General features: G+C 40.0%; 1 protein-coding gene across 7 annotated transcripts in view; it reads right to left on the bottom strand.

Moving 5' to 3' along the window:
* Positions 1-489: 489 nt before the first annotated feature.
* Positions 490-22494, bottom strand: part of LOC117301457 (POU domain, class 2, transcription factor 3-like) — a 32075-nt gene continuing 10070 nt past the window's right edge. For 2 of the 7 annotated variants that reach the window (XM_033785452.1, XM_033785454.1), the window contains exons 2-13: positions 17683-17745; positions 16932-17122; positions 16024-16077; positions 15353-15484; positions 14506-14727; positions 12780-12920; positions 10644-10769; positions 9436-9474; positions 7129-7221; positions 5042-5140; positions 3591-3767; positions 490-3163 (exon numbers count right to left, since the gene is read on the bottom strand). In XM_033785452.1, the coding sequence (XP_033641343.1) occupies positions 2240-3163; positions 3591-3767; positions 5042-5140; positions 7129-7221; positions 9436-9474; positions 10644-10769; positions 12780-12920; positions 14506-14727; positions 15353-15484; positions 16024-16077; positions 16932-17122; positions 17683-17722 (2238 nt within the window). In that variant the 5' untranslated portion in view covers positions 17723-17745 and the 3' untranslated portion in view covers positions 490-2239. The remainder of the gene's footprint in view (positions 3164-3590; positions 3768-5041; positions 5141-7128; positions 7222-9435; positions 9475-10643; positions 10770-12779; positions 12921-14505; positions 14728-15352; positions 15485-16023; positions 16078-16931; positions 17123-17682; positions 17746-22494) is intronic. The other 5 variants (XM_033785451.1, XM_033785453.1, XM_033785455.1 and 2 more) reach the window with 4 other exon arrangements.

Raw genomic sequence — 22494 nt, 5'->3', positions numbered from 1 at the left:
ACAATAGTTTGTGCTTTAAGCCCAATTTCACTGCTCTGCTTAGGGCCAAATTCTGCGCTTACGATCACCAATATCTGCTTACTGTGCAAGCGTTGAATTTCTGCTCTAGCTTTGTAGGCAAGGAATGCCTAGTATCACACACACAAGTTATTAGTTCTCTGCTAACCTGTGAAATACGCTTAACAAAAGCACAGAATTCCCTGTTTCTGTAAGAGCCGATTCTTTAGTAACGGTAAGCTGAGCCATGAAATAGACCTTTATCATGTTGCCTCCATCCTGGTCATGTTCCTTAGATCGAATAACAATAATGAATGCTAATAATCATTTTGCAAATAGGAACCAGACTATTTTGTTCTTCCAGCCTCAGTTTGGTAACATTGATATCAATGGGAGAAATTCAAGATAGCTGCACCATGATAAAGGTCTATTGGACCCTGGGGTCGATTTCACAAAGAGTTAGGACTAGTCCTGTATAAAATGTGTGGCTAGTCCTAAGTTAGGACGAGTAACTTGTCCTAACTCGAGATGCGACTAGTCTTAACTCTTTGTGAAATCCACCCTTGGTCTGTTCTAGCTCTATGAGCTAAACTCTAAGACCTGTCTCCAAATTGAAAGCATCGTCAGCTCTATAAGGTCGTTAGTTGCAATTTCATATTTGTAATAATCAAAAGGTTGTTAAATAATTCATCAAAAGTCAAAAGATATCTTCTTTAGAGATCATTGTTTCTTTTTAGCAAACTAATTCTGTGGAGACAGCTCTTGATCAATTAGCTCCATTAACCACCAACTCCAACAATAAATATGCAAATCCACCCAATAAAACTGCAAACAAATCTACATGTATTAACTAACGACCTTATAGTCCCAACCCTTGGTATGTACCTTTAAAAGGAAATTCTTTGATATCTTCTCTTAATTATAACAAAATCAATTTACATGGAGTGTGTAAACCCATCATAAGGTCATAATGGTTTTGAGACCAAAACATTGGAGACCAAATAAAAACATCCCAAACGTAAAAATAAAAAATATATAAAAACCCCATTCCCACCACCATAAAAAAACTACTTGCAGCGATGCATTGTACAATTTTACAGACAACAAACTTTACAATTTGGGTACAATCTGCATTTCTAGTTCTGTAAACTCCCCAAAACTCAACTTTAACTTTTGAATAACAACAAAAAACCTCAAACCAGCTATAAGGAGACCAATGGTGTACGCTAGGCTTCGTCTAGTCCTGCCCAGAGTTAAGCCCGGTCTTTACATGTACTTCACCTGAAAGCCCATGCAAAGCTTATTACTGTACGTGATGCAAATGATGAGATACACGCCGTTATTTTTTTCTTCAACTGCGACGCAGGGAATTCGCTTTGCTTTCACTATTTGCGTGAAGGATATACTGGGCATGACAGGCAACCATGTTCTTGTTACCAACCGAATGACATTGAGCAGGGCGCCCTCTATCTGGAGGTTGCTGATTGGCAGTGCATTGCGATTATTTGACCTCTAGGATGACGGTGGGTTATCATGAATGCATTGTCTATCTCCACACACAACCAACAAATCTTCACATTAATTGTTCACTTGGAGGCAGCCAGACTCTTGTTCAAAAAATGTTCCTTTGTGCTGCTTTGTTTTAGCACACACTTGATCGCCTCCAATAGTTGCAAGTAAAAACTTACCATCTTGGTACAAGGCCGGCCAAACAAACTCAGCAGATATTGACCTATTCTCATAATTCACACACTCAGGTTTAATGACACGCTTTCCCGTTAGAAAAACATCGCCAACTTTACAAATCAAGATTCTGAATTCATCGGTGAATGACTCTGCAAGCACAACGAGCTAGACGTTTTCAAGACTTTGCAGAAGTACTTTATGCATAGCTCATACCTTCAGGTTTTTTCCTTCCAGCTTTCCAACACACACTTACTTCTCAACGATTTGGTCTGATCACTGAACTGTCACAAAAACCTGTCAACCGACGTACAAAATCAAGCCATGAATTTATCAGGGGGCAGTTGAGCAAGTCTATTCCAATTTATTGTCTGATATTGGTTTCCTCATACTTCAAAGCAATGTACCTGGAAAGCCAGAGTCCCCAAAACAGGGAACCCAAAGTTCTCAAAAACGGAGCCTAGAGTTCCCAAGATTGACGAAGACTTGCATCATCTGTTTGGAGGAGGAGGGGGGATTTATAAGACTTGCATCATCTGTTTGGAGGAGGAGGGGGGATTTATTTCGTTCCTATTACATTTGTCTCAATAGTGGACATGGTTGAAGCAGGTGCTGTTGAGGTCTCATGACTAGAAACTGACATCGTAACAACTTCCATGGGTAGTGTGTTAGATGTAGTGTTTATTGACAGATTCGTGGGTTGCACACCGTTCGTGCCGATGGACACTGGAACGGGCTGGCCCAGATGGATGGTCTTTGGGACCAGTGAGGTGGGGACAAGTGAGGTAGGCACAGACACCGCATTGACAGCGTCCGTGATCGCGCTGTTGACCGTCGTTGTGTTGTTCATGACCTTGAAATTATTCAGCGGGTTGTTGTTGTTAGCGACGGCCTGCGCGACGCTTGTGATGATTCTGGTCGCGTTCATGGTCAGACCACCAGGGCCTGATCCCACCACCCCGGTCACATTGGCCGACGTGATTGGCAGACCGATACTGTTGTTGGAATTTAACTGTGTGTGTGTGACCGTTGTTGGGCTCATGAGCGGACCGGTACCGTTGTAGCCAAGACTCGCTAGGTTTATTGATGGAGGGTTAATGCGCTTCTCCTTCTGGCGACGGTTGCAGAACCAAACTCGTACGACCTCCTTCTCCATACCGAGGGTCTCCGATAACATCATGATCTCCTCAGAGGTGGGCTTAGCGTTGTGGATGAAGGCCCGCTCTAGAGACACGCGGATGTTGGTCTCGATGCTCGTGCGTTTCTTCCGACGCCGTCCGAGGGAGTCTGGAGAGTCCAAGCCGGTCCCTCCAAGCAGCGACGGATTGGAGATGGTGGAGTCGGCGTCGTCAAGCCACTTCTGAAGCAATGGCTTCAGCTTACACATGTTCTTGAAGCTAAGATTGAGCGCCTCAAAGCGCGAGATGGTCGTCTGGCTGAAATCGTTGCCATACAGCTTACCCATAGCTAATCCAACATCACCCTGTAAGAGACGAACAAACAATAGCGATATTCAAGTTGGGGAGAAATGCAGAATTAAACTGACGGTAACTCAAAGTTGACCGACATTCTCTATTAACCACTGCGTTTTACTGTAAGCAAATTTCATAAAGCCTGTATGAAGCAGATGTTTTCTGCAAACATAGTGGTTCTCAGCATGCCCTGCTTAACGATAAGCAGACGATTGTGCTAACTACCGCAGAAACAATTTGCTTAAGCATAAGTGCACGTTCACTTCACCATGGATTTCCAAAGTTGTGTCATTAAATTTTCATACAGTTAGCACCGGGTTGGCATGCCATTTTGTGTGCTTACGGTTAGCAGCGCTATGAAACGGAATCTGCACAGTAAGCACAAATATTTGGCGTAAGCGGCTTTATGAAATAGAATCTATAGGCTCAGGATCTCACTTGTGTGAAGCCAAGTTTTATCCGTCTCTGTTTGAAGGTTCTTGCAAACTGTTCTAGTTCTTCTAGATCGGTAGACTCCTCAGCCTGTTGGATTGCTGATGTCTTATGGGCATGTTGAATCTGAAGCTGCTGCTGAGCGGTGATTGTGGGCGGGGCTGCTACGATGGTTGCTCCAGCCTGCAGACGGAAAAAACATTTGCTCATTAATTTCTCCAGAAGACGATCAGAGCCAACTGATCAAAGCGTCGAGTTGAAACCAACGGTTCTTTTCAGAACCATCCCCAACTCATTAGAGATAGTCATAACATGGTGTTACCGCAAAGTTTCAAATCTTACTTGCAAATTAATTATCAAGGCAAATCAAAAAATTTTGTTTTTTGAAAGTGGACAAGTCGTTAAAATTTTATCATGATGATAGCGTTCAGACTCTCCCCAAAATTCTTAGGTAATTGGCGAGTTGGCGAATGTTCTTGCGAGCTGACGGGGAAGAAGTAGTCAGGAGCCAGCACTCTTGCATGAGAGGAGGGATCATGCGAGAGCAGTCTTTGACACCAGAGAGCTTTCCAGTGCGACTCACCTACCACCTCAACAAATATTAAAGGCACTGGACACTACTTGGTAATTACTCAAAGTAGTTGTTGCATAAAAACTTACTGTTGATAGTATAAAACATATTTTGAGAAACGCAGTTTTTAAGAAAGAAGTAATTTGCCATTAAAATATTTGAATTTGATTTCGAGAACTCAGAGTTAGATTTTGAGGTCCCGAAATCAAGCATCTGAAAGAACACAACTTCATGTGAAAAGGGTGTTTTTTCTTCCATAATTATCTCGCAACTTCGATGACCAATTGAGTTGCAACTTTCACAGGTTTGTTATTTTATGCATATGTTGTGATACACCAAGTGAGAAGACTGGTCTTTGACAATTACCAATAGTGTCCACTGTCTTAAACGACTTGTCCACAAGTCTATACCCTCATGTGCTGCACAATTACCAATAGTGTCCAGTGTCTTAAACGACTTGTCCACAAGTCTATACCCTCATGTGCTGCACAATTACCAATAGTGTCCAGTGTCTTAAACGACTTGTCCACAAGTCTATACCCTCATGTGCTGCACAATTACCAATAGTGTCCAGTGTCTTAAACGACTTGTCCACAAGTCTATACCCTCATGTGCTGCACGCCATAATTGCCCGAGCGCTGATAAATAAAAATGGTGCTGATAAATAAATAAATAAAACCTGGCAAGTAAATAACAAAACTCAAAGCCCAACCTCCAATAGGAGACTTTTGAACGCCCCATGGCAGCAGATTTACCAGGTAAATATCCATTGTTTACTTAGTTCTGAGCATGCGCACATTACCAAGAACAATGGATTTTACCTGGTAAGTCTGCTGCCACCAAGCGTCCCAAAAGTCCCCTATTGTGACTACTGCAATCATCCTACCTGTGTACTTGCTATTGTAGCCAGTGTCACTGCAGGCTGTTGTACAGTGTGGGTACCGACCAACGTTGAACTCTGAAGCAAGTTATGCTGCCCTTGTACCTGTGACAATAAAGAACGAGACTGATATCAACATTTGTAAAAACTTCTCCTGGTAAATGATAAACCCCACAACCCAACTCCCAGACTTTGTAATAGTTGTATGCACTTCACATTAAGTGATGGAAAAACATAACAGGTACCCATCACTTGAGTGGTAACCAAGTCATGGAAGACACTGGACACCTTTGGTAATTGTCATAGACCAGTCTTCGCACTTGGTGTTCTCAACATAAGCACGAAATAACAAACCTGTGAAAATTTCAACTCAGTTGGTTGTTGAAGTTGCGAGAAAACACCCTTGTCACATGCTTGAATTCGGGACCACAAAATCTAATTCTGAGGTCTCGAAATAAAATTACAATTATTCAGGTGGAAAATTACTTCTTTCTCGAAAACTGTTCTGTTAAAAAAAAAATCTGCTTAACGTAACTACTACTATACATGGATTTAGGATGATGAACACTATTCACATTAAATTGACATGAACATTAAAATGTTTGCCGTACATTTTGTCATGCTGGACATTGACCACTCCATGCAGGGTTACAAATATTGTGAAACAATTATTTCTTTTCCAAACGGACAAGAAACTACCTTTTTTTAATTTTTAGGTTCCCCCACAAAAGAGAGAGATAAAGTTGATCAGAAATTAATAAGTGTATGTTGACAATTTTGAATCTCTGGAAATGTCTGAAGAGTTTGTTTACTAACTCCACTACGGCCAGAGGTCTGGGCCCAATTTCATAGCGCTGCTTACAGCCATTTTTGTGCTTACTGTGCGATTTCCATTTCATAGCGCTGGTACCGTAAGCACACTTAAGGCATGCTAGCCTTCCGGCGCTTACAGCAAAAAAAAAAAAAAAAATGATGTCACAATGCGAATCCATAGTGAATGCGCAAAATGGCCGCCTATTTGTTCAGCTAACCTGTGAAATATGCTTGCACCTTAGCAAATTTTTCTGCTACAGTAAGCATATAAATTTGCTTACCATTAAGCGTGCTATGAAATTGGGACCTGGTTGGATGGATTCAATGTTTTTGATGAAACACCATCAGATTTTTTTGCTACTTTCTCAACAAGTACTCAACTGTATTCAACTGAAATCATAAATGAAAATAAGAAATAGTAATAAAAAATCGTTACTACAAAAAAATCATTATGAACCCTTATCACAAAATTGAAATAACAATGAATAGCTGTTAATGATTTGAAAGTGGGTATAAAAACTACGAAAGGGTGCTCGAAGGAACTACTGTTCAGCTATTGGGTTGGTAGTATTAAGTTGGAATGTTGATTAAAATGATAAAGCGTTAATAATGACTACAGGCCAGGTTACACTTCACTCAAAAGCACTAACGGGGACGCAGTCAACAATGTCAAGTTACATCACGCAAGATTTGCATTATGTTCTTGCAATAAAAATACAAGTTATGACTTAGGAGTCAAAGATTTCAATACATGACAAGTAAGTTTTGCTACGATGTGTTCTTGCAATAAAAACAATAAAGAGGAAGCAGATGTCAATTTACGCCACACAAGAATTGCGATTTGTTCTTGAGATAAAAATACTTATGAGACTAGCTTTCAATGATGTCAATTTATGGCTAGTAAGATTTGCTATAATTTGTTCTTGCAAAAAAAAACACTAATAAGGAAGCAGTTAACGATGTCAATTTACACGCATAAGATCATCTTAAAGTTTTTGAGATACTTATTGCCATTGTCAACATCTGCTCCGTATTTGCGTTTTGAGTGTGAAGTGTTGAATTCAAAATAACAACACCTGGATGATGAGATAAGCCCGGTTCATACTTCCTGCGAATGCGAATGCGAAGTGAATTTTGACGTCACAGGGCTCTTATCGCAGAGGATGTTTCGCAGGAGTTGAGCACAAGTCAACAGATGCGCATTATTCGTTGCGAATTTGTGACGTCGAAGTTCGTATCGCATTCGCATTCACAGGAAGGTTGAACCATGGGCTTTATACCTGTTGCAACATGCTAGGTTGTTGAGGCAAGAGGCCTGGTTGCTGTGTAGCCTGTTGCTGGAGGAAAAACTGCTGCTGCATGTTTGGCGCCACCTACAATGGATTGATGATACACCAAGTTCACGATGCCACATCGAATAAAACAAAACAGACGTCAATACAGAGGTTTGCAATTAAACGGAGGGTTAGAATGATAAGGGGAAATGATTCAACAAGCAGCTGCCATGCATGTTAATGACAGAAGACTCCTTGTGTAATATGGCAGGCACAGATGGCGGGCACTTTCAAGGAGAGAGGGAGTGGACTAGAGGGTGGGGGGTGATCTTACATGTATACCAGAGATAATAGGCACTGCAGATTTTATGGGAGCTGAAATATATCCCACTTGTGTTGAATTGGAAATTGCAAGAACTTTAAAACAACAACATGATGTGATAAGGTCCGTCTTGGACTCTGTTTTACTGGGGAAAAAATGTACAGTATTTAAATTTGAAGATGGGAAAGTTTGTAAAATGTTCATGAATGCATTTAGGACAATCCTTTGGTTAATTGAGTGTCTAGTGTATTAAAATAACGTTCAGGAAGTGTGTATACTTAAAATAGGTCCAAAAATGTGAAAAAGACAAAAACAAATTGTCAACAATAATACTGAAATGAAGTCTTATCAATAAAATCTTGGGAAAAATGTTTTATAAATACAAACAAACAAACAAACAAACAATCAAACAAAGCAACAGGCAAATTGATTCAAAGGAGTCATTTAGGAAAACAAAGTATGGAATTTTGTTTTTCTTTTCTTGTTAAAACAGCCAATGGTTGCTTTATTTGAAAGCACAGAGACTCTTTCGTGGGGATAAACTTTTCATTAAAATGATTTCCATGCGATTCAAAAACCCCATTCTTAGATCCACATTAATATTTTGGTGGTCATTTACATTAGATTGTTATGTCAACTGCAGCCATGCACATGCACCTCAATAGTGTCCAGTGTCTTAAACAACAAACTGCATTGAAGCGTGTCTATGCGGCGATACAGGCCTACACAGTTAGTACTGCCACAGAGCAAATAGGATTCTCCAAAAGGTTTTTCGGGAGAAAAAGACAACAGAGTGAGAAGTTTGGGCCTTGGGTTTTGAGCCGGCAGCCAATTACAAAACACTCGTCACATGGCATGCTTTAAAATGGTTCATAACATCCAGTTAAACATGAAGAAGGAAAAAAACAACAATCTAAAAATTAAAAATAGCGGGTTAAAAATTAACACTTTTAAAAGCATTTCGTGGACATTCATTCAATATGTTCAACAGGCAAAGACCTATGCGATGACACAATGCAAGAAAGCCACACGTAGCCACTGACATGTAGTGTATTGCATGTGCTTACTAAGCAATAATGGCATACCCAAGCTGATGCAGCCCCCTCGAAAAGGAAGGTACAACTTTGTCATTTTGGAAGCTTATAATCAACAAATTTCAGAAAACGGGAGTAACCGTAGGCTGCTGCATGCTTGGCCAACCATGTCACAAAAAGCAATACAGGCAACCCATTTCAGACATCTCCAATAAGAAAACTCATTCATATTTTCAATGATTATTTTGCTTCCAAAAAGACCATGGCTGCATCTTCCCTTTAAAGGAATTCTTCCGTCACAGCTTCCCTGCCAGAACTCCGACTTGAATCGGCCACAAAAGATCTACAAATATTCACAACTCATAAATTGGTAACTACTCCCCAAATAAATGACCACTAAAACATACTTGATTGAGAAAGCTTCAGTAGTTGATGGTAGCAACTATTTTGAGAAAGAATTCCCTTTGAATGTAATATGTTTTGGACAAATTTGCACCCATAACAATTTTGAATATGAAAAATGATTCATGCATGAATCTGTTGTCAGATTTCTGCTGCTGCCAGAGACGCAGTCACCGCTGTCGCTTCACTACACTGTACCAAATCATGAGGTAAAGTACAGACATAAATAGAATCTGAATTCAGGTAATAGTTTAAACTGTTTCATCTTTGGAGTTCAAAATAAATCTGTGGATTTTTTTTCCTAAACCCCTTTGTATTCTGGTCCTACAAGTGTATGTAAGTCCACTAGCAACCCAAGTGGGATTCGAACATAACCTATGTTATTTTGGGTATGTAGCGTATGACATAGTGCAGCCCTTTTACATCAACGTGAACAAAGCAGATGCTGCAGGAAGTGGCTGTGAAGGAAGAACCGGGCTTAACTGGGGTAAGGCCAGCTATAAACAGCATAACAAATGAGGTGACTCTGGGTTCTTACACAAGGTGACTGCTCACCTTTTTGGGTTGCACGAGAACAAATTGCGGCATGTTGGTCTGCAAATTCATTATTAGAATAATAAAAACTGCATTTCTTTAGAAAATGATGTTTTATAATTATTTAAGTTTCCATTTCGGTCTTTGGAGCGTTTCCAAAATCATGACTTTTGGGTGTTTCAGGCTCAGATCGGCCATCTTTAATTCCACCCGGCACTCAGCAACGGTGCCAAAGTTCACAAAGACTGTAAGCAGGGCCCAATATCATAAAGATGTTTCATAAATGTGCTTAGTACAGAAAAGTATTGCTTAGCAGAAACAGGTTACCAGCCTAAATAACATTAAGTTTGCAATGTTGTGGCTGGTGCCCTACTCATATCTTGCTTAGTAAAGAAATTTGTCAAGCAGTGTTTTCTGCTGAATGACTTCCTAAAACTTGGCTTAGACCTTTTGTGCTTACAGCCATTAGCAGAAGTTCCATGGGTTTGAAAAATGCTCCAAGAAAATGGTCTATATTTAACTATGGGCATGCAGTAACTGGTGGACAACGTTACTCTAATATTTCCTTGTTTTAAATCAAATTTCTGAGCGTTTTATTCATTTTTGTTTTGTTTTCGATGCAATGCAAAATTTGTAATCGGTTTTTCACTATTCTCTCGTGACCCAGATGGTCGATCGATCTCAAACTTCTACAGTTTTGTCAGTTTATGTATATGGTGGATAACATAAAGTGCTTACACTACCAGCAACGTTTTTGCTCGCAAAACCAATTCTGTAATGTTCCTTTAATGTCCTTCTTTTAGAGTGGTTTTCAGGCAGACCGGAAGGTCAAGGAGGGAAGGTGGGAAGGGGCGAGAGTGGTTTCAGGGATTGATCCAACAAATATTAAGAATGTTACAACACTGGCTGGGCCTAATTTTATAGAGCTGCTTAAGCATTTTAAACATAAGCTGGGCAAAACAAAGTGTTGCTGAATAAGGTTACCAGCAAATACATACCATACCAGAAGTACAATGTGTGACTGGTATCCTGCTAAATATTGCTGAGCAGGAATTTTTTAAGCAGTATTATCTGCATTTAAGCAGCTCTATGAAATTGGGCACAGGACTCAATTTCATAATGTGCAATATTTTATCAGATGTGCAATATTTTATCTAGTGTTATATCAACACAACAGCAGGTAGAGATAATCTTATTCTTTTTTTAAACTTGAAGAGAATTTTACTGACCTGGCCAGCCTGGAGGAAAACGTACTGCTGCATTGGGTTCTGCTGCTGTAACTGCTGCAGCTGCTGCAGGTCTGTTGTGCTGATCTGCTGCAGTGAGGTGCCGGGTAACATGTTCTGGGTGCTTATCTGGTCAAGACAAACATCAGAGAAAATACAACACTTGATTTAAACCAGCCACTCTTCGATTATATTTACAAGATTTTGAAATTATTCAACTGCATAAGTTTTGGTGCGGTTGCACAACCGCGACTGTGTGTCATCAAATTGCAGGATGGCATAGTTTATCTATCCGTCAAATCCCACAGTGGATGATATTAAGTGGTCACACAGTAGGAGGGTTAATAATTAATACTGAGAAAGTTAACGTTAAAGAAGATTACAGGGATATTAAAATACTCAAAAAAAAAGTTTTACCAAATCAATGAATTGGAATGAATGGTTTACATTACAAAAAAAAATACACATCTTTAACCTCTCTGATCGCTCCAAAACCACAAGTTTGTTTATACTACATTTATTCAGCTAGTCAAAGCGCAGAGTGCTCAGCGTGTTGCAATGGCATGGAGCAGGTCTTCAGTGCACCGGAGAACAGCAACAAAAATCATGTCTCTCATAGAAATACAGTCCGACGGAGAATTTATTTCTGATAACCTGTTATGGATTAGTTTTGAAAAGACCCCTAGGCAAGTGCTTTTTTTGTATAACCCCTTGCACTGTTACGGCATCGTAGGACTTCAATTTTCAATGCAAATGCAGTGCAGTATGTTAGTTTTAAAAACAAGGATGGGAAACACTTAGATGGTTCCTTGTTAAGCATTAAGCCCAGTTCGTACTTCATGCGAACACAAGACACATTTTTGCGACACGATAATGAGTTCACGCATTTTTTTTCAACTGTGATGCAAGAAAAAACTTCACTTTTGCTTTCGCTTAAAGCCATTGGACACTTTCGGAACAGAAAAAAAAAAATTCACAGATTTACACACAACTTACAGGGTTTACAGAAGGTAATGGTGAAAGACTTCTCTTGAAATACTATTCCATGAAATACTTTACTTTTTGAGAAAACATTAAAACAATTATCAAATCTCGATATCGAGAATTACGGATTTATTTTAAACGCATGTCATGACACGGCGAAACGTGCGGAAACAAGGGTGGGTGTAATGTTATTTTCTCCCGACTCCGATGACCGATTGAGCCTAAACTTTCACAGGTTTGTTATTTTATATATAAGTTGTGATACACAAAGTATGGGCCTTTGGACAATACTGTTTACCGAAAGTGTCCAATGGAGTATGAACTGAGCTTTAGATTTAGGAAGAAAGGTGTTAGCTACAGCAAGATTTGTTCTAATCATGCTGAAGAATCAGCAGCAATAAATGATTAGTGTACAATGCTTTCCTTTACGACCAGTCAAGTCTTGAGAATTACCACCGTCATGGGCCCTTATCATGTGTTGCCACAATTCTTAGAGTTGAAACTTTGTAGGCGATTGTCAAATGTGTGCATGGTTGCAGTGTTTCATCAAACAAAACAAGTACCAGTAGGGCTCCAATTACCCCACGGCACCTACAGCAAATGCTGCAGTGCCCTTTGCTTTTGCTAGGTACCAACTTTTTTAGGGTTGACCATGGTTGCAGTTTTTTAACTAACAAAACAGGTACTAGCAGGCCTGGAATTAACCCACGGCACCCACAGCAATTGTCATAGTGCCCTGTGCTATTGCTGTGGTGTCCTTTGCAAAGTTTTAACACAAATTTCCATTTTCATCAAAGAAGTGACCCTTACCAGAGGCAAATTGATGTGCCCCTTCAGAGCAAAGTCCAAGGCTTGTACTAGACTATTTTTCATTCAAGTGTTAATATTATGTGGGGTGCACCCTACATGCAGAAAACAAAACAATGGCTGTACACATGATAGAGGCCTCATCTCATAGAGTAAAAAAGATGTTAAAGGTTAAAAGAGCAGTTTGTTTGGACTGTAGAAGTGCACAAGGACGAAAGCTGTACGTAGGCAAGAGAGCTTTAGTCGACCTCAACCACACGGAAAACAGGAGAAAGTTTTTGCAGGACAAAAAAAGAACGGTGAACAAAGAGAATCTCCAAGGACACATCGGAACGGGTCAAAAAAAACCTTTGCCTGCTGTTGTTGCTGCTGCTGCAGTTGTTGCTGTTGCTGCTGCTGTTGTTGGTGTAGCTGATTGCCGAACTGACCGGCCAACTGCGAAGGGAGTTGGCCCCCTTGCTGCCACATCTTAGAGAGGTCTGTGAAAGGCTGTAGCGATGAAGGAGGAGGGTGAGGGGGAGGAATCAGGGAAGAAGGGTTTGGGGCGGCGGAGGAGAGACAAAGAAGCGCAAAAGGACCAGCAAAAAAGACAAGCAAGTTAATAGCAGGCAGGCAAGCTAGGGAGTGGGGAAAAGGGATTGTAGGCATCAGGCATGCATACCGGTAGTTCAAACATGCATTGAGATCACGGCCAAGCACACTCCATGAGCTGCCAGGAAAAAAAATAGTAAAAACCCTAAAATACTAAAAACCTGGATTATGTCATGTCCGAAACAGTAACTTTGACTACAGCAACGGTTAGATCAGCGCGTCTGCCAGTGTTGAAGAATAGGCAGATTTGCGCGATCTAGCCGTAGCTGTAGCCGAAGTTCGACACCTTTCAGACACGGCCTCAGAAGTACCCTGTTGGTATTGAGCAGTACCTTCATAAGCCTTTTTGAGATATGGCGGACACAATGCTACAACACTATTACGGTTTGGGTAAATTTATGTGTACACACCCAAACCAAACGGTACACTCCTATCACGTCCGCCATACCTCAAAAAGGCTTATGGACTAGAGATGGAAACAACCCTCAAGTAAGCACTGAGAACGCCAATGCATGCCACATCCTATTTATTTCAATATTTTCTCCACAGTGTAATGCCAGAGGAGGAGTTATAGTCCTTGATATCCCAGACTGGACCATTCCACATATCAAATAGGGGTTTCAGATCCCAGAGTTGTATATTTTTTTTTTTTTTGAGGGGCTAACAATATTTTCACATACATTATGGGAAAAATTGTACAAGCATACAGACCTACCCAGATCAACCTCTCTGATAATGTGGAGCCATCTTGGCCCAATTTCATAAAGCCTTTACATGTAAGCACACAAACTTGCTAAGCACAACAAACTTTCGCTCATAAAAAATGGCTTACCAGCCAGAAAACTATACAATTACCATTGCTACGAATGGTACCCCTGTCTTTTCTTGATTTTTTTTTGAGGGGCTAACAATATTTTCACATACATTATGGGAAAAATTGTACAAGCATACAGACCTACCCAGATCAACCTCTCTGATAATGTGGAGCCATCTTGGCCCAATTTCATAAAGCCTTTACATGTAAGCACACAAACTTGCTAAGCACAACAAACTTTCGCTCATAAAAAATGGCTTACCAGCCAGAAAACTATACAATTACCTTTGCTACGAATGGTACCCCTGTCTTTTCTTGATTAGCCAGGAAATTGGTTAAGCAGAATTTTCTGCTTACCAGCTTCATGAAATTTTGCCTTGTTTTTTGTATGAGGCTTCCAGGTGTCTTGCTGACAGTCTGTGCTAGGTTGTGAGGCTTCCAACACCCCTCCCCCTTATAGTACTAATGTCACCTTACTTCATTTGTGTCTACATTTGACTGTTTTATAATGTTAAACATTGATCCATCCCTTTTATTGTTGCTTGCGCCGTTTGGATGCTGAATAAAGGAAAATAAAATAAATTCCTGGGGTTACTACAGCACTTAACGTTTTCAAACTCAAAAGGTAAGACATCACTGGTAAAACCGTCGTCTCCCTTTCTAACTTACCAACTGAACCTGTCCCGTCGCCTGCTGCTGCAGCAATTGCAGCTGCTGGGCAGTCAGGGCCTGCGTCAGTGTGACTGGGACCTGGGAGGAGGGCTGCGTTACGGTCTGTACTGTTTGTGCCTGGGACAGCGGCTGGGCGACCGAGACGACAGTTGGCTGTGGCTGAGTGGTGAGCTGGGTCTGGAGTGTTGGTTGAGCTTGGAGGATTCTGGATAGCCCAGACTAGATCCAAAAGGATAAAGAAAAGTCAAGTAGTTCGTCAACTCAGAGCTATTATAAAAACATTGGACTTAGGTTTGCATCCGGGATATCCAAACTTATGTATTAAACTGAAAACTAGAAACTTTGTTGATGCCCTCTAGAATATACAGCAAGACAAGTTCTCAAAAGAACATATCTACCCAGCAAGTAGATATACACATGGTGTTACTGCAAACCAAATATACATTTTGACTCTCGTTGAAAAGTTTGTCAGTTTACCTGTTAAGGAAAGGTTTGCGGTAACACCATGTAATGACTATCTCTATTGAGTTGGGTTGGTTCTGAAAAGAAATGTTGGTTTCAACTCGACGTTCCGATCAGTATGCTCTGATCGTCTTCTGGAGAAAGCTTTCTCCAGAAGATGATCAGAATTCGATCAGTATACTCTGATCGTCTTCTGGAGAAAGCTTTCTTCTCCAGAAGACGATCAGAGCATACTGATCGGAACGTCGAGTTGAAACAAACAGTTATTTTCAGAACCACCCCAACTCATTAGAGATAGTCATTACATGGTGTTACCGCAAACCTTTCCATATCGTATATCAAACAATCAACCATGCAAAGTTTCAAATCCTACTTAGTTTACCTGTTGCACAAGGTTGGCACTGCTCGCCGTTATGGGCTGTGCCTGCACTTTCTGGGCTGCTGCCGCCATAGCTGCAGCAGCTGTAGCCTGGGTAAGGGGAAGTCCCTGCAAGCTGAACACCTGAGGCTGCTGCTGGTGGAAAGAATACAATGAACGGATGGAGTGTTAGTTAGGGATGTGCATTTACGTATTTTTTCATTTCAGAAAGACTCTGCGAAGGTTGAATCATCTGGCCATTAACTTCTTTTTTTATTTTTTCCTAACAATTAAACTTTAAACATTAATTTTGGTTTTACCCTAAAAGCACTGTATACTCGGAACATTCCCGAGCTCTGTGAAAACAAATCACAGGCACATTACTCGGGTGGGATTTGAACCCATGACCTTTGAAATTCTTGTATTATCAACTAGATCACCAAAAATTGCTGCCCGGTAGCTAGAGGCAGTTCGAACACTGTCTTTTAACAGTGGGTACCGCAACGATTTAGTATGTATAAAATTAATATTCTTTATCCCCAATGCAAATTTAACATTGAAGTTAAACTTAACTTGTGACTTTCATTTAAACATTTCTGCAGATTCCAGGATTACAAATAGAACTCTTTAAACCTAGACTTCAGTCACTAAATCACAAACCACAGTGGGGTTACATAATTCTTATTATTGAATACCTTCTGTGCAACCTGTGCCAGTGGAAGTTGCTGTAGAAGCATCTGAGGGTGTGCCTGCAAAATGACAATCAAATCAAACAGGTGGTTAGGTTTAAACAGGTGTATCTCTAAGGTGAAGACTAAGAAGAATGCTTAGCAGTAGCAACTAAAGCCCGGTTCATACTTCCTGCGAATGCTTCGTGCGAAGCAAATATCATTGCGTCACATTCGGAAAAGGGGTTAGTGCCGATTATTGCATCACATAAATGTAACACGGAACCATTTAAAAAAACAAATGGTTGGTTACACCTGTAAAAACTTACTTAGAAATAATAATAATAATAATAATAATAATAATAATAATAATAATAATAATAATTATAATTGTGGCTTCTTATAAAGTGCACATGTCCGTCACCCAGTGACGCTCCTGGCGCTGTAACACACAGTATTTACTGCCAGATTGTGGGACTACATTTGAATTATGAGACCTAATTCTGATAGCACCATGTGTACTGTTTACAAGATGCTGTGGCGAAATTTGCTGCCGATCGGACAGAGAACATCGGGGCAAACCCCTTCTCTTTTCGATAAGTGCACTGGGTTCTTTTATATGGGATGGGCAAGCCTCTACAGGATTCCAACCTTAGGTTGACTAGAGAGATAAGATTTTCCAATGGAAGTGCCCTTTTCATAATGAAAACGGCCTTGCCCTCTCAAAGATGAAAATCCAGCCGTCGATTTCACAAAGAGTTAGGACTCATCTTATCTCGAGTTAGGACACTCGTCCTAACTTGGGATTAATCTTAAGGTCTGCATGCTACAGTGCAGGGTTGGGACTCGTCCTAAGTCCTAAGATTAGTCTTAAGTTAGGAAGAGTTTTGTGAAATCGACGGCAGGCCTGGTTGGGTTATAGGGCGAGATCTTACATTGACAATGAATTGTGGTTGTCCCTGGGCTTGTATCTGTGCAATCTGTTGAGCCTGTGAGTTGGCAAGCAACGTCGCGAAGGATGTACCCACTGGCATTGGGGTGACTGCCTGCTGGGCGGGTAAAACGCCCAACTGGGTCTTTGGCTGCTGGGTGGTAGCTGTGGTGGTGGTAGTGGTGGAAGATGTTTCTAAACAATAAAGGAAAAGAAGAAACTAAATATTTATAACAAATTATAAATTTGGGGTATTATCTATGTTCACTGATGCGTGTTAGCACTGTATACTCGGTACTTTCCCAAGTCCTGTGAAAAAAATCACGGGCATATTACTTGGGTCATTACGCAGGTAAAACATTATTATAAATTAGGTGCTCAACAAAGATATTCTTGAAGCCAAGATGAGTCAATGCGCATTTTAATAGGCCATCTATTATTTTGAAAATAGAATTAGCCATTGCAACTAAAAGGACCTATGGTATATAAATGCAAGAAATAGTTTGTGGACTGACATTTCAATGACTTTCTCAATGGCTAAAAACAAAAACAAAAACAAAAACAAACACATTGTGAAAGACTCTGCTTGGGTGAAACATCACTATACTCTAATATTATTTTTTTGAGTTTGATATTTAAACTTTATTTATATATTCATTTTTTTTTCATTGGGGGGGGGGGGGGGGGGTGGGGTTTGGTGGGTTGAGGTGGAGACGGGAGGACCACCTGATCACACTCTGAACAAGGTTACTTACCAGCCTCACTAGAGGCTTCGGTCACGTTTTGTGCACTCATTTTGCTGCTGTTCTGGAAACCTGCTTTAAAAAAATACAAAAAGTGAGGTAATTAATTTGTTGGAGTATTTACTTATAATTCTACCTCTAAATGTTGCCTTTCGTGCCAAGAACACAAAGAATTCAGAGTCTGGACCTTGTTGCTGGGCTGGCATCCAGTTCAAGATGAGTCCATGAACTAAAATAAATAACATTTTAATTGGAAGTGCCCTTTTTGCAAAGTGAAATGGACTTGTCCCTTGAAATACAGCGATTCAACCACAAGATGAACTTATTAACCTCGGTGGTGGGGTGGGGGGTTATGATTTTGGTGAAAATAACATCTGGATTTCCATGAAAACTTGAACACAGATCTTGGCTTCAAGAAACTCATTGATTTTCTGTTAAGACTAAAATAATTTCTGCCCAATCTTAGTACCCCAAAAAGATAAGACAAAGTAAATAAAACACTTTGAATGTCCCCGCCAATAGATATTTTTGAAGCCGCATCCTTAAAAAAAGTATTTCAAAATATTTTTGTTCCCAAAAAACTATGATGATGTGTAAGATGCTTTTTCAAAACAAAATAACATGTACAAACATGTACAACATTTTTTTGTGATTTTATTCTTTTACCTGTGTTTCAGATTGTTTTTGTGCAACTGAAATGAAAGCCTGACAACTTTCTTGAGAGGCTATAAGAATAGCTATTTAAAATTTAAATTTTTGAGTCAAATTTGGCGTAAACGAATTAGAAAACGTGGTACCCGTGGTTTCAAACGATCTGCCAGACCCATTGAAGTACGTGTTGCTGACCGGACTACATCACAAGTTTCACAACCTCTCTCAGTTAACTTGTCTGCTCTACGCCAAATCCAACCTCATGACCCAAACAAGTTAAACATTCACATTTGGAACGCAAGATCTATATGCAACAAGACAACAGTAGCATATGATTACACCCTTGAACAAGATGTCGATATCCTTGTCTTAACCGAAACTTGGTTAAAAGGTGATGATCATGTGATAATAGGTGAGATCACCCCTGCTGGATACGACTTCATAAATGTCCCGAGAAGTACCGGAAGAAGAGGTGGAGGTATTGGTGTTCTATACAAGTCTTCCCTTCAGTTGAGTGTCGTGCCATCTGATACAACCCCAACAACATTTGAACATGTTCGAGTAGTCGGAAAACTAAAGGATATTTGTTTGACTGCTATATATAGACCCCCTCCCTCTCAAGCCAACGTATTCACAACTAGAAATTTCCTAGACGAACTGGAAATATTTTATCGGTGACGCATCACTTCAAAACGGTAAACCGGGGATTTCAATATCCATATTGACGAATCTGAGAAATATGAAGTTAAACAGTTCATGACAATACTGGAAAACGCAGGTTTCACTCAGCACGTAACAGTTCCTATGCAGAGAGATGGACATACAATTGATCTATTGTTGTCCCGCCCTGAAGATCACTTGATATGCGACTGGTGCGTCTGCGACAAGCTCATGTCAGACCATTATTTGATCACCGCTACCCTCCAAAGAAGGAAACTGCAACCACTGAAGACTGAACAAGCGTCTAGAAATTTGAAGTGTCTTAACGTTGAGGATTTTCTTCATGATCTACAAAGAGATCTTATAGATGAAATGCCAACTGAAAGTGGCTGTGATGAAATGGTTGAACATTATGAGTTGACTCTTAAAAACACCATCGACAAGTACTGCCCTTTATCAGTCAAGATGCGTACCATACGAGTAGCCCTAGAATGCCATGGTATAATAACACCGTACATGAAGCTCGGCGTGTGCGCAGGCGTTTGGAAAACAAGTGGAAAAAGAGCAAGGCAGTTTCTGATAAAGACTCTTATCTTGAGCAAAAAGTACTTGTCGATGGTATGACAACCAAAGCTAAGAGTGAATATTTTCAAGACAAATTGTTTTCGGCAAATAGTAAAGAACAATTCAAAGTTTTAAACTCACTTTTGAATACAGGTACCAAAATCCTTCCCAGGTATGAATGTGTGCCGACCTTGCTAATAAGTTTGCTAGTTTCTTTGTTGAGAAAATCAAGAAAATTTGAGACAGGTTTGACTTGGGAATAGACATTGGTAATGTGAATGGTACTGAAAACACTGAATCAAATGACATTGCTGTTTGTTTAGTTGATGATAATCTGGACGGGGGTGATGAGACTGGATTTCTTTCAGAGGCCACTATTCAGGATCTTTCGGATTTGAGACCAGTATGTCATGATGAAATTGCAAATCTCCTGAAAAAGCTGGCAAATAAATCATGTTTGCTTGATCAAATACCGACCTGGCTTGTGAAAGATAATGCAAGTCTCTACATTCCTGTCCTGACTGATACAATTAATGTGTCATTTTGTACTAGAGTATTCCCAGAGTCTTTAAAAGCAGCTATCATTTCTCCCATTATTAAGAAACAGACATTGGACCCAAATACTCTCCAAAGCTATCGGCCAGTTTCAAACATAAAAGCTCTGGCCGAACTTGTGGAAATGGCAGCGGCAAGCCGCTTACTGGAACACATAAATATCAACAATTTGCCGGAAAAATTCCAATCAGCCTATAAGTCTGCTCATTCAACCGAGACTGCCTTTCCAACGTTACTTTGACTCTTGGCGATGTTACGATAAAACCATCTAAATTGTTGCGTAACTTGGGTGTTGTCATTGATCCTCCGTTGAACATGATTGGCCAAGTTTCTTCCATCGTTAAATGTGTCAGTTTTCATCTCCGGAACTTATCACGTATCCGTCGCTTCATGAACCAAGAGACATTTAAATTGGCTGTTCAGTCGCTAATTTTCTCACGGATTGACTACAGAAGTGCATTGCTGTATGGTGCCAATGAAGGTGACTTAGCTCGTCTGCAAAGGCTACAAAATAGGGCTGCCAGACTAATCTTTCTTGTTGCTCGCGACCATCCGAGTGTGCCATTGTTACGTCGCCTTCATTGGCTACCAATTCGAGCCCGGATTAGTTTCAAACTTCTCGTCATTGTTTTCAAATGTATTCACTCTACAGCACCTTCATATCTTCAAAAACTCATTTCTTTCAAATCATCCGCCTATGCCACCCGCTCATCGTACGACAAAACACTTCTTCACATCACCAAAACTAAATCACGCGCAGGAGATCATGCCTTTCAAGCCGCTGCTCCCCGGCTCTGGAATTCCCTTCCCCGTAATATCCGGGAAGCCAACACACTGGAACGGTTCAAAAATATGCTCAAAACCCATTTATTTGTTTAATCTGGCCATTTATTGTTTTTGCTTGTACTGTTTTTTGTTTGTATCTTTGTCTTTGCATTGTTTGTTTCTTTGTATATTGTAAAGCGCTCCGTTCTTTGTGGGGCGCTATATAAATGCTTTCATTATTATTATTATTATTATTATAAAAACTGACAATCAAGCATCTATCATAGTGGCCTTTGTAAGCTGAAACTCATTTTATGCATTCATGAATGCACAAAGGGCAACGTTTTCAAGTAGCCTACATAAATACGCACTGTGCATGTGGGCCAACCATGTATTGAAGGTAGGGTTATAGATTGGTTTTTGCCAACGCAAAATCTACGCAAATATACGATATTCATAAGTCATTTTGGATGGATAGAGTGTCTACTTATTAAGAAAACAGCAAAAAAAATGTCACAGTTCTTGTATCATGAATGCCAAACCCATCAACGCTTAGTGAGGTAGTACCAATCGCATCTCTGGTCGCAGAATTCAGAAACTAAACGTGAATGCATAAAATGTCAACTTATTGAGAAATTAACAAAAAACTGTCAAAGTATTTGCATCAAGCACTTCAAATCCATACATGTTTAGTGAATGTTATTGTTAGAGCAGGTATGAACCGCTTTTGGCCGCATCATTCACAACTGGAGATCTCAGATATTTGAATCTCCACCAACTCGCCTTCAGATTTTAAGATATTCAAATCAAGCTTGATGGAAACTTTGAGTGAAAACAATACTGTTTTGGAATATATTTGTGCATCATGGTCAAATTGGAATTATTTGGAATGCTGTTAATCAGATGTGACAATAAAAATGTTGGCCTATATTTTAAAGTTTACTTTTCTTTTTTTAATGGGGGGGGGGGTCTTAAAGTGAATTTTTCATATCATTTCAGAGGGACTTTTTTCTTTGAAGAACTAAACTGCGATTCAAATTTCTAAACCAGCCACCTGTTTTTGTAAAAAAATATGCAAATTTGTAAATAAAGTTAAAACTTTAACTTACAAATTCTGTCTGAATTCCGACCGCATGATGTTGTTTGAACTACAATTAACATGTACCACAAACATGCCACATTACTCACAAAACCCCATAGTTGCTGTTTGTATATAATGTAAAGTTCCATTTGCTTTACAGATAAAAAAAAAACCTCTTGAAGTTTAGTGTCTCCAAATGCCTACCCCGCCAACAAGACATTGTTTCCCTATGGCCATAATCCATAATCTCATGCATGATTCAGTACTGTGCTTGGACTTTGCATAGTGTTGAATACAAGTCGCTGACCCTGTTTAATATGTGCATACACAGACCACACACTGAATGGTAATAACCCTGTGAGTGGAGAGGCAAAGCATTGTGGCTATAGATGTAACCTAGTGAATAGTCAATACACTAATGCTATATGCATGAGGCCAGAAAAAGGGGGGTCACAGCTCTGTGACTGGAAACTTGAAAAGCACTTTGTACCATGTATTTTTAAAAGACTTTAGAGAACACTTCAGGCAAATTTGTTTGTGTTTCAGCC

Source organism: Asterias rubens, chromosome 17, assembly GCF_902459465.1.
Source record: "Asterias rubens chromosome 17, eAstRub1.3, whole genome shotgun sequence".
NCBI classification, from domain to species: domain Eukaryota; kingdom Metazoa; phylum Echinodermata; class Asteroidea; order Forcipulatida; family Asteriidae; genus Asterias; species Asterias rubens.
Note: the sequence above shows the minus strand (reverse complement) of the source record. Positions and strands in the feature narration are given on the sequence as shown.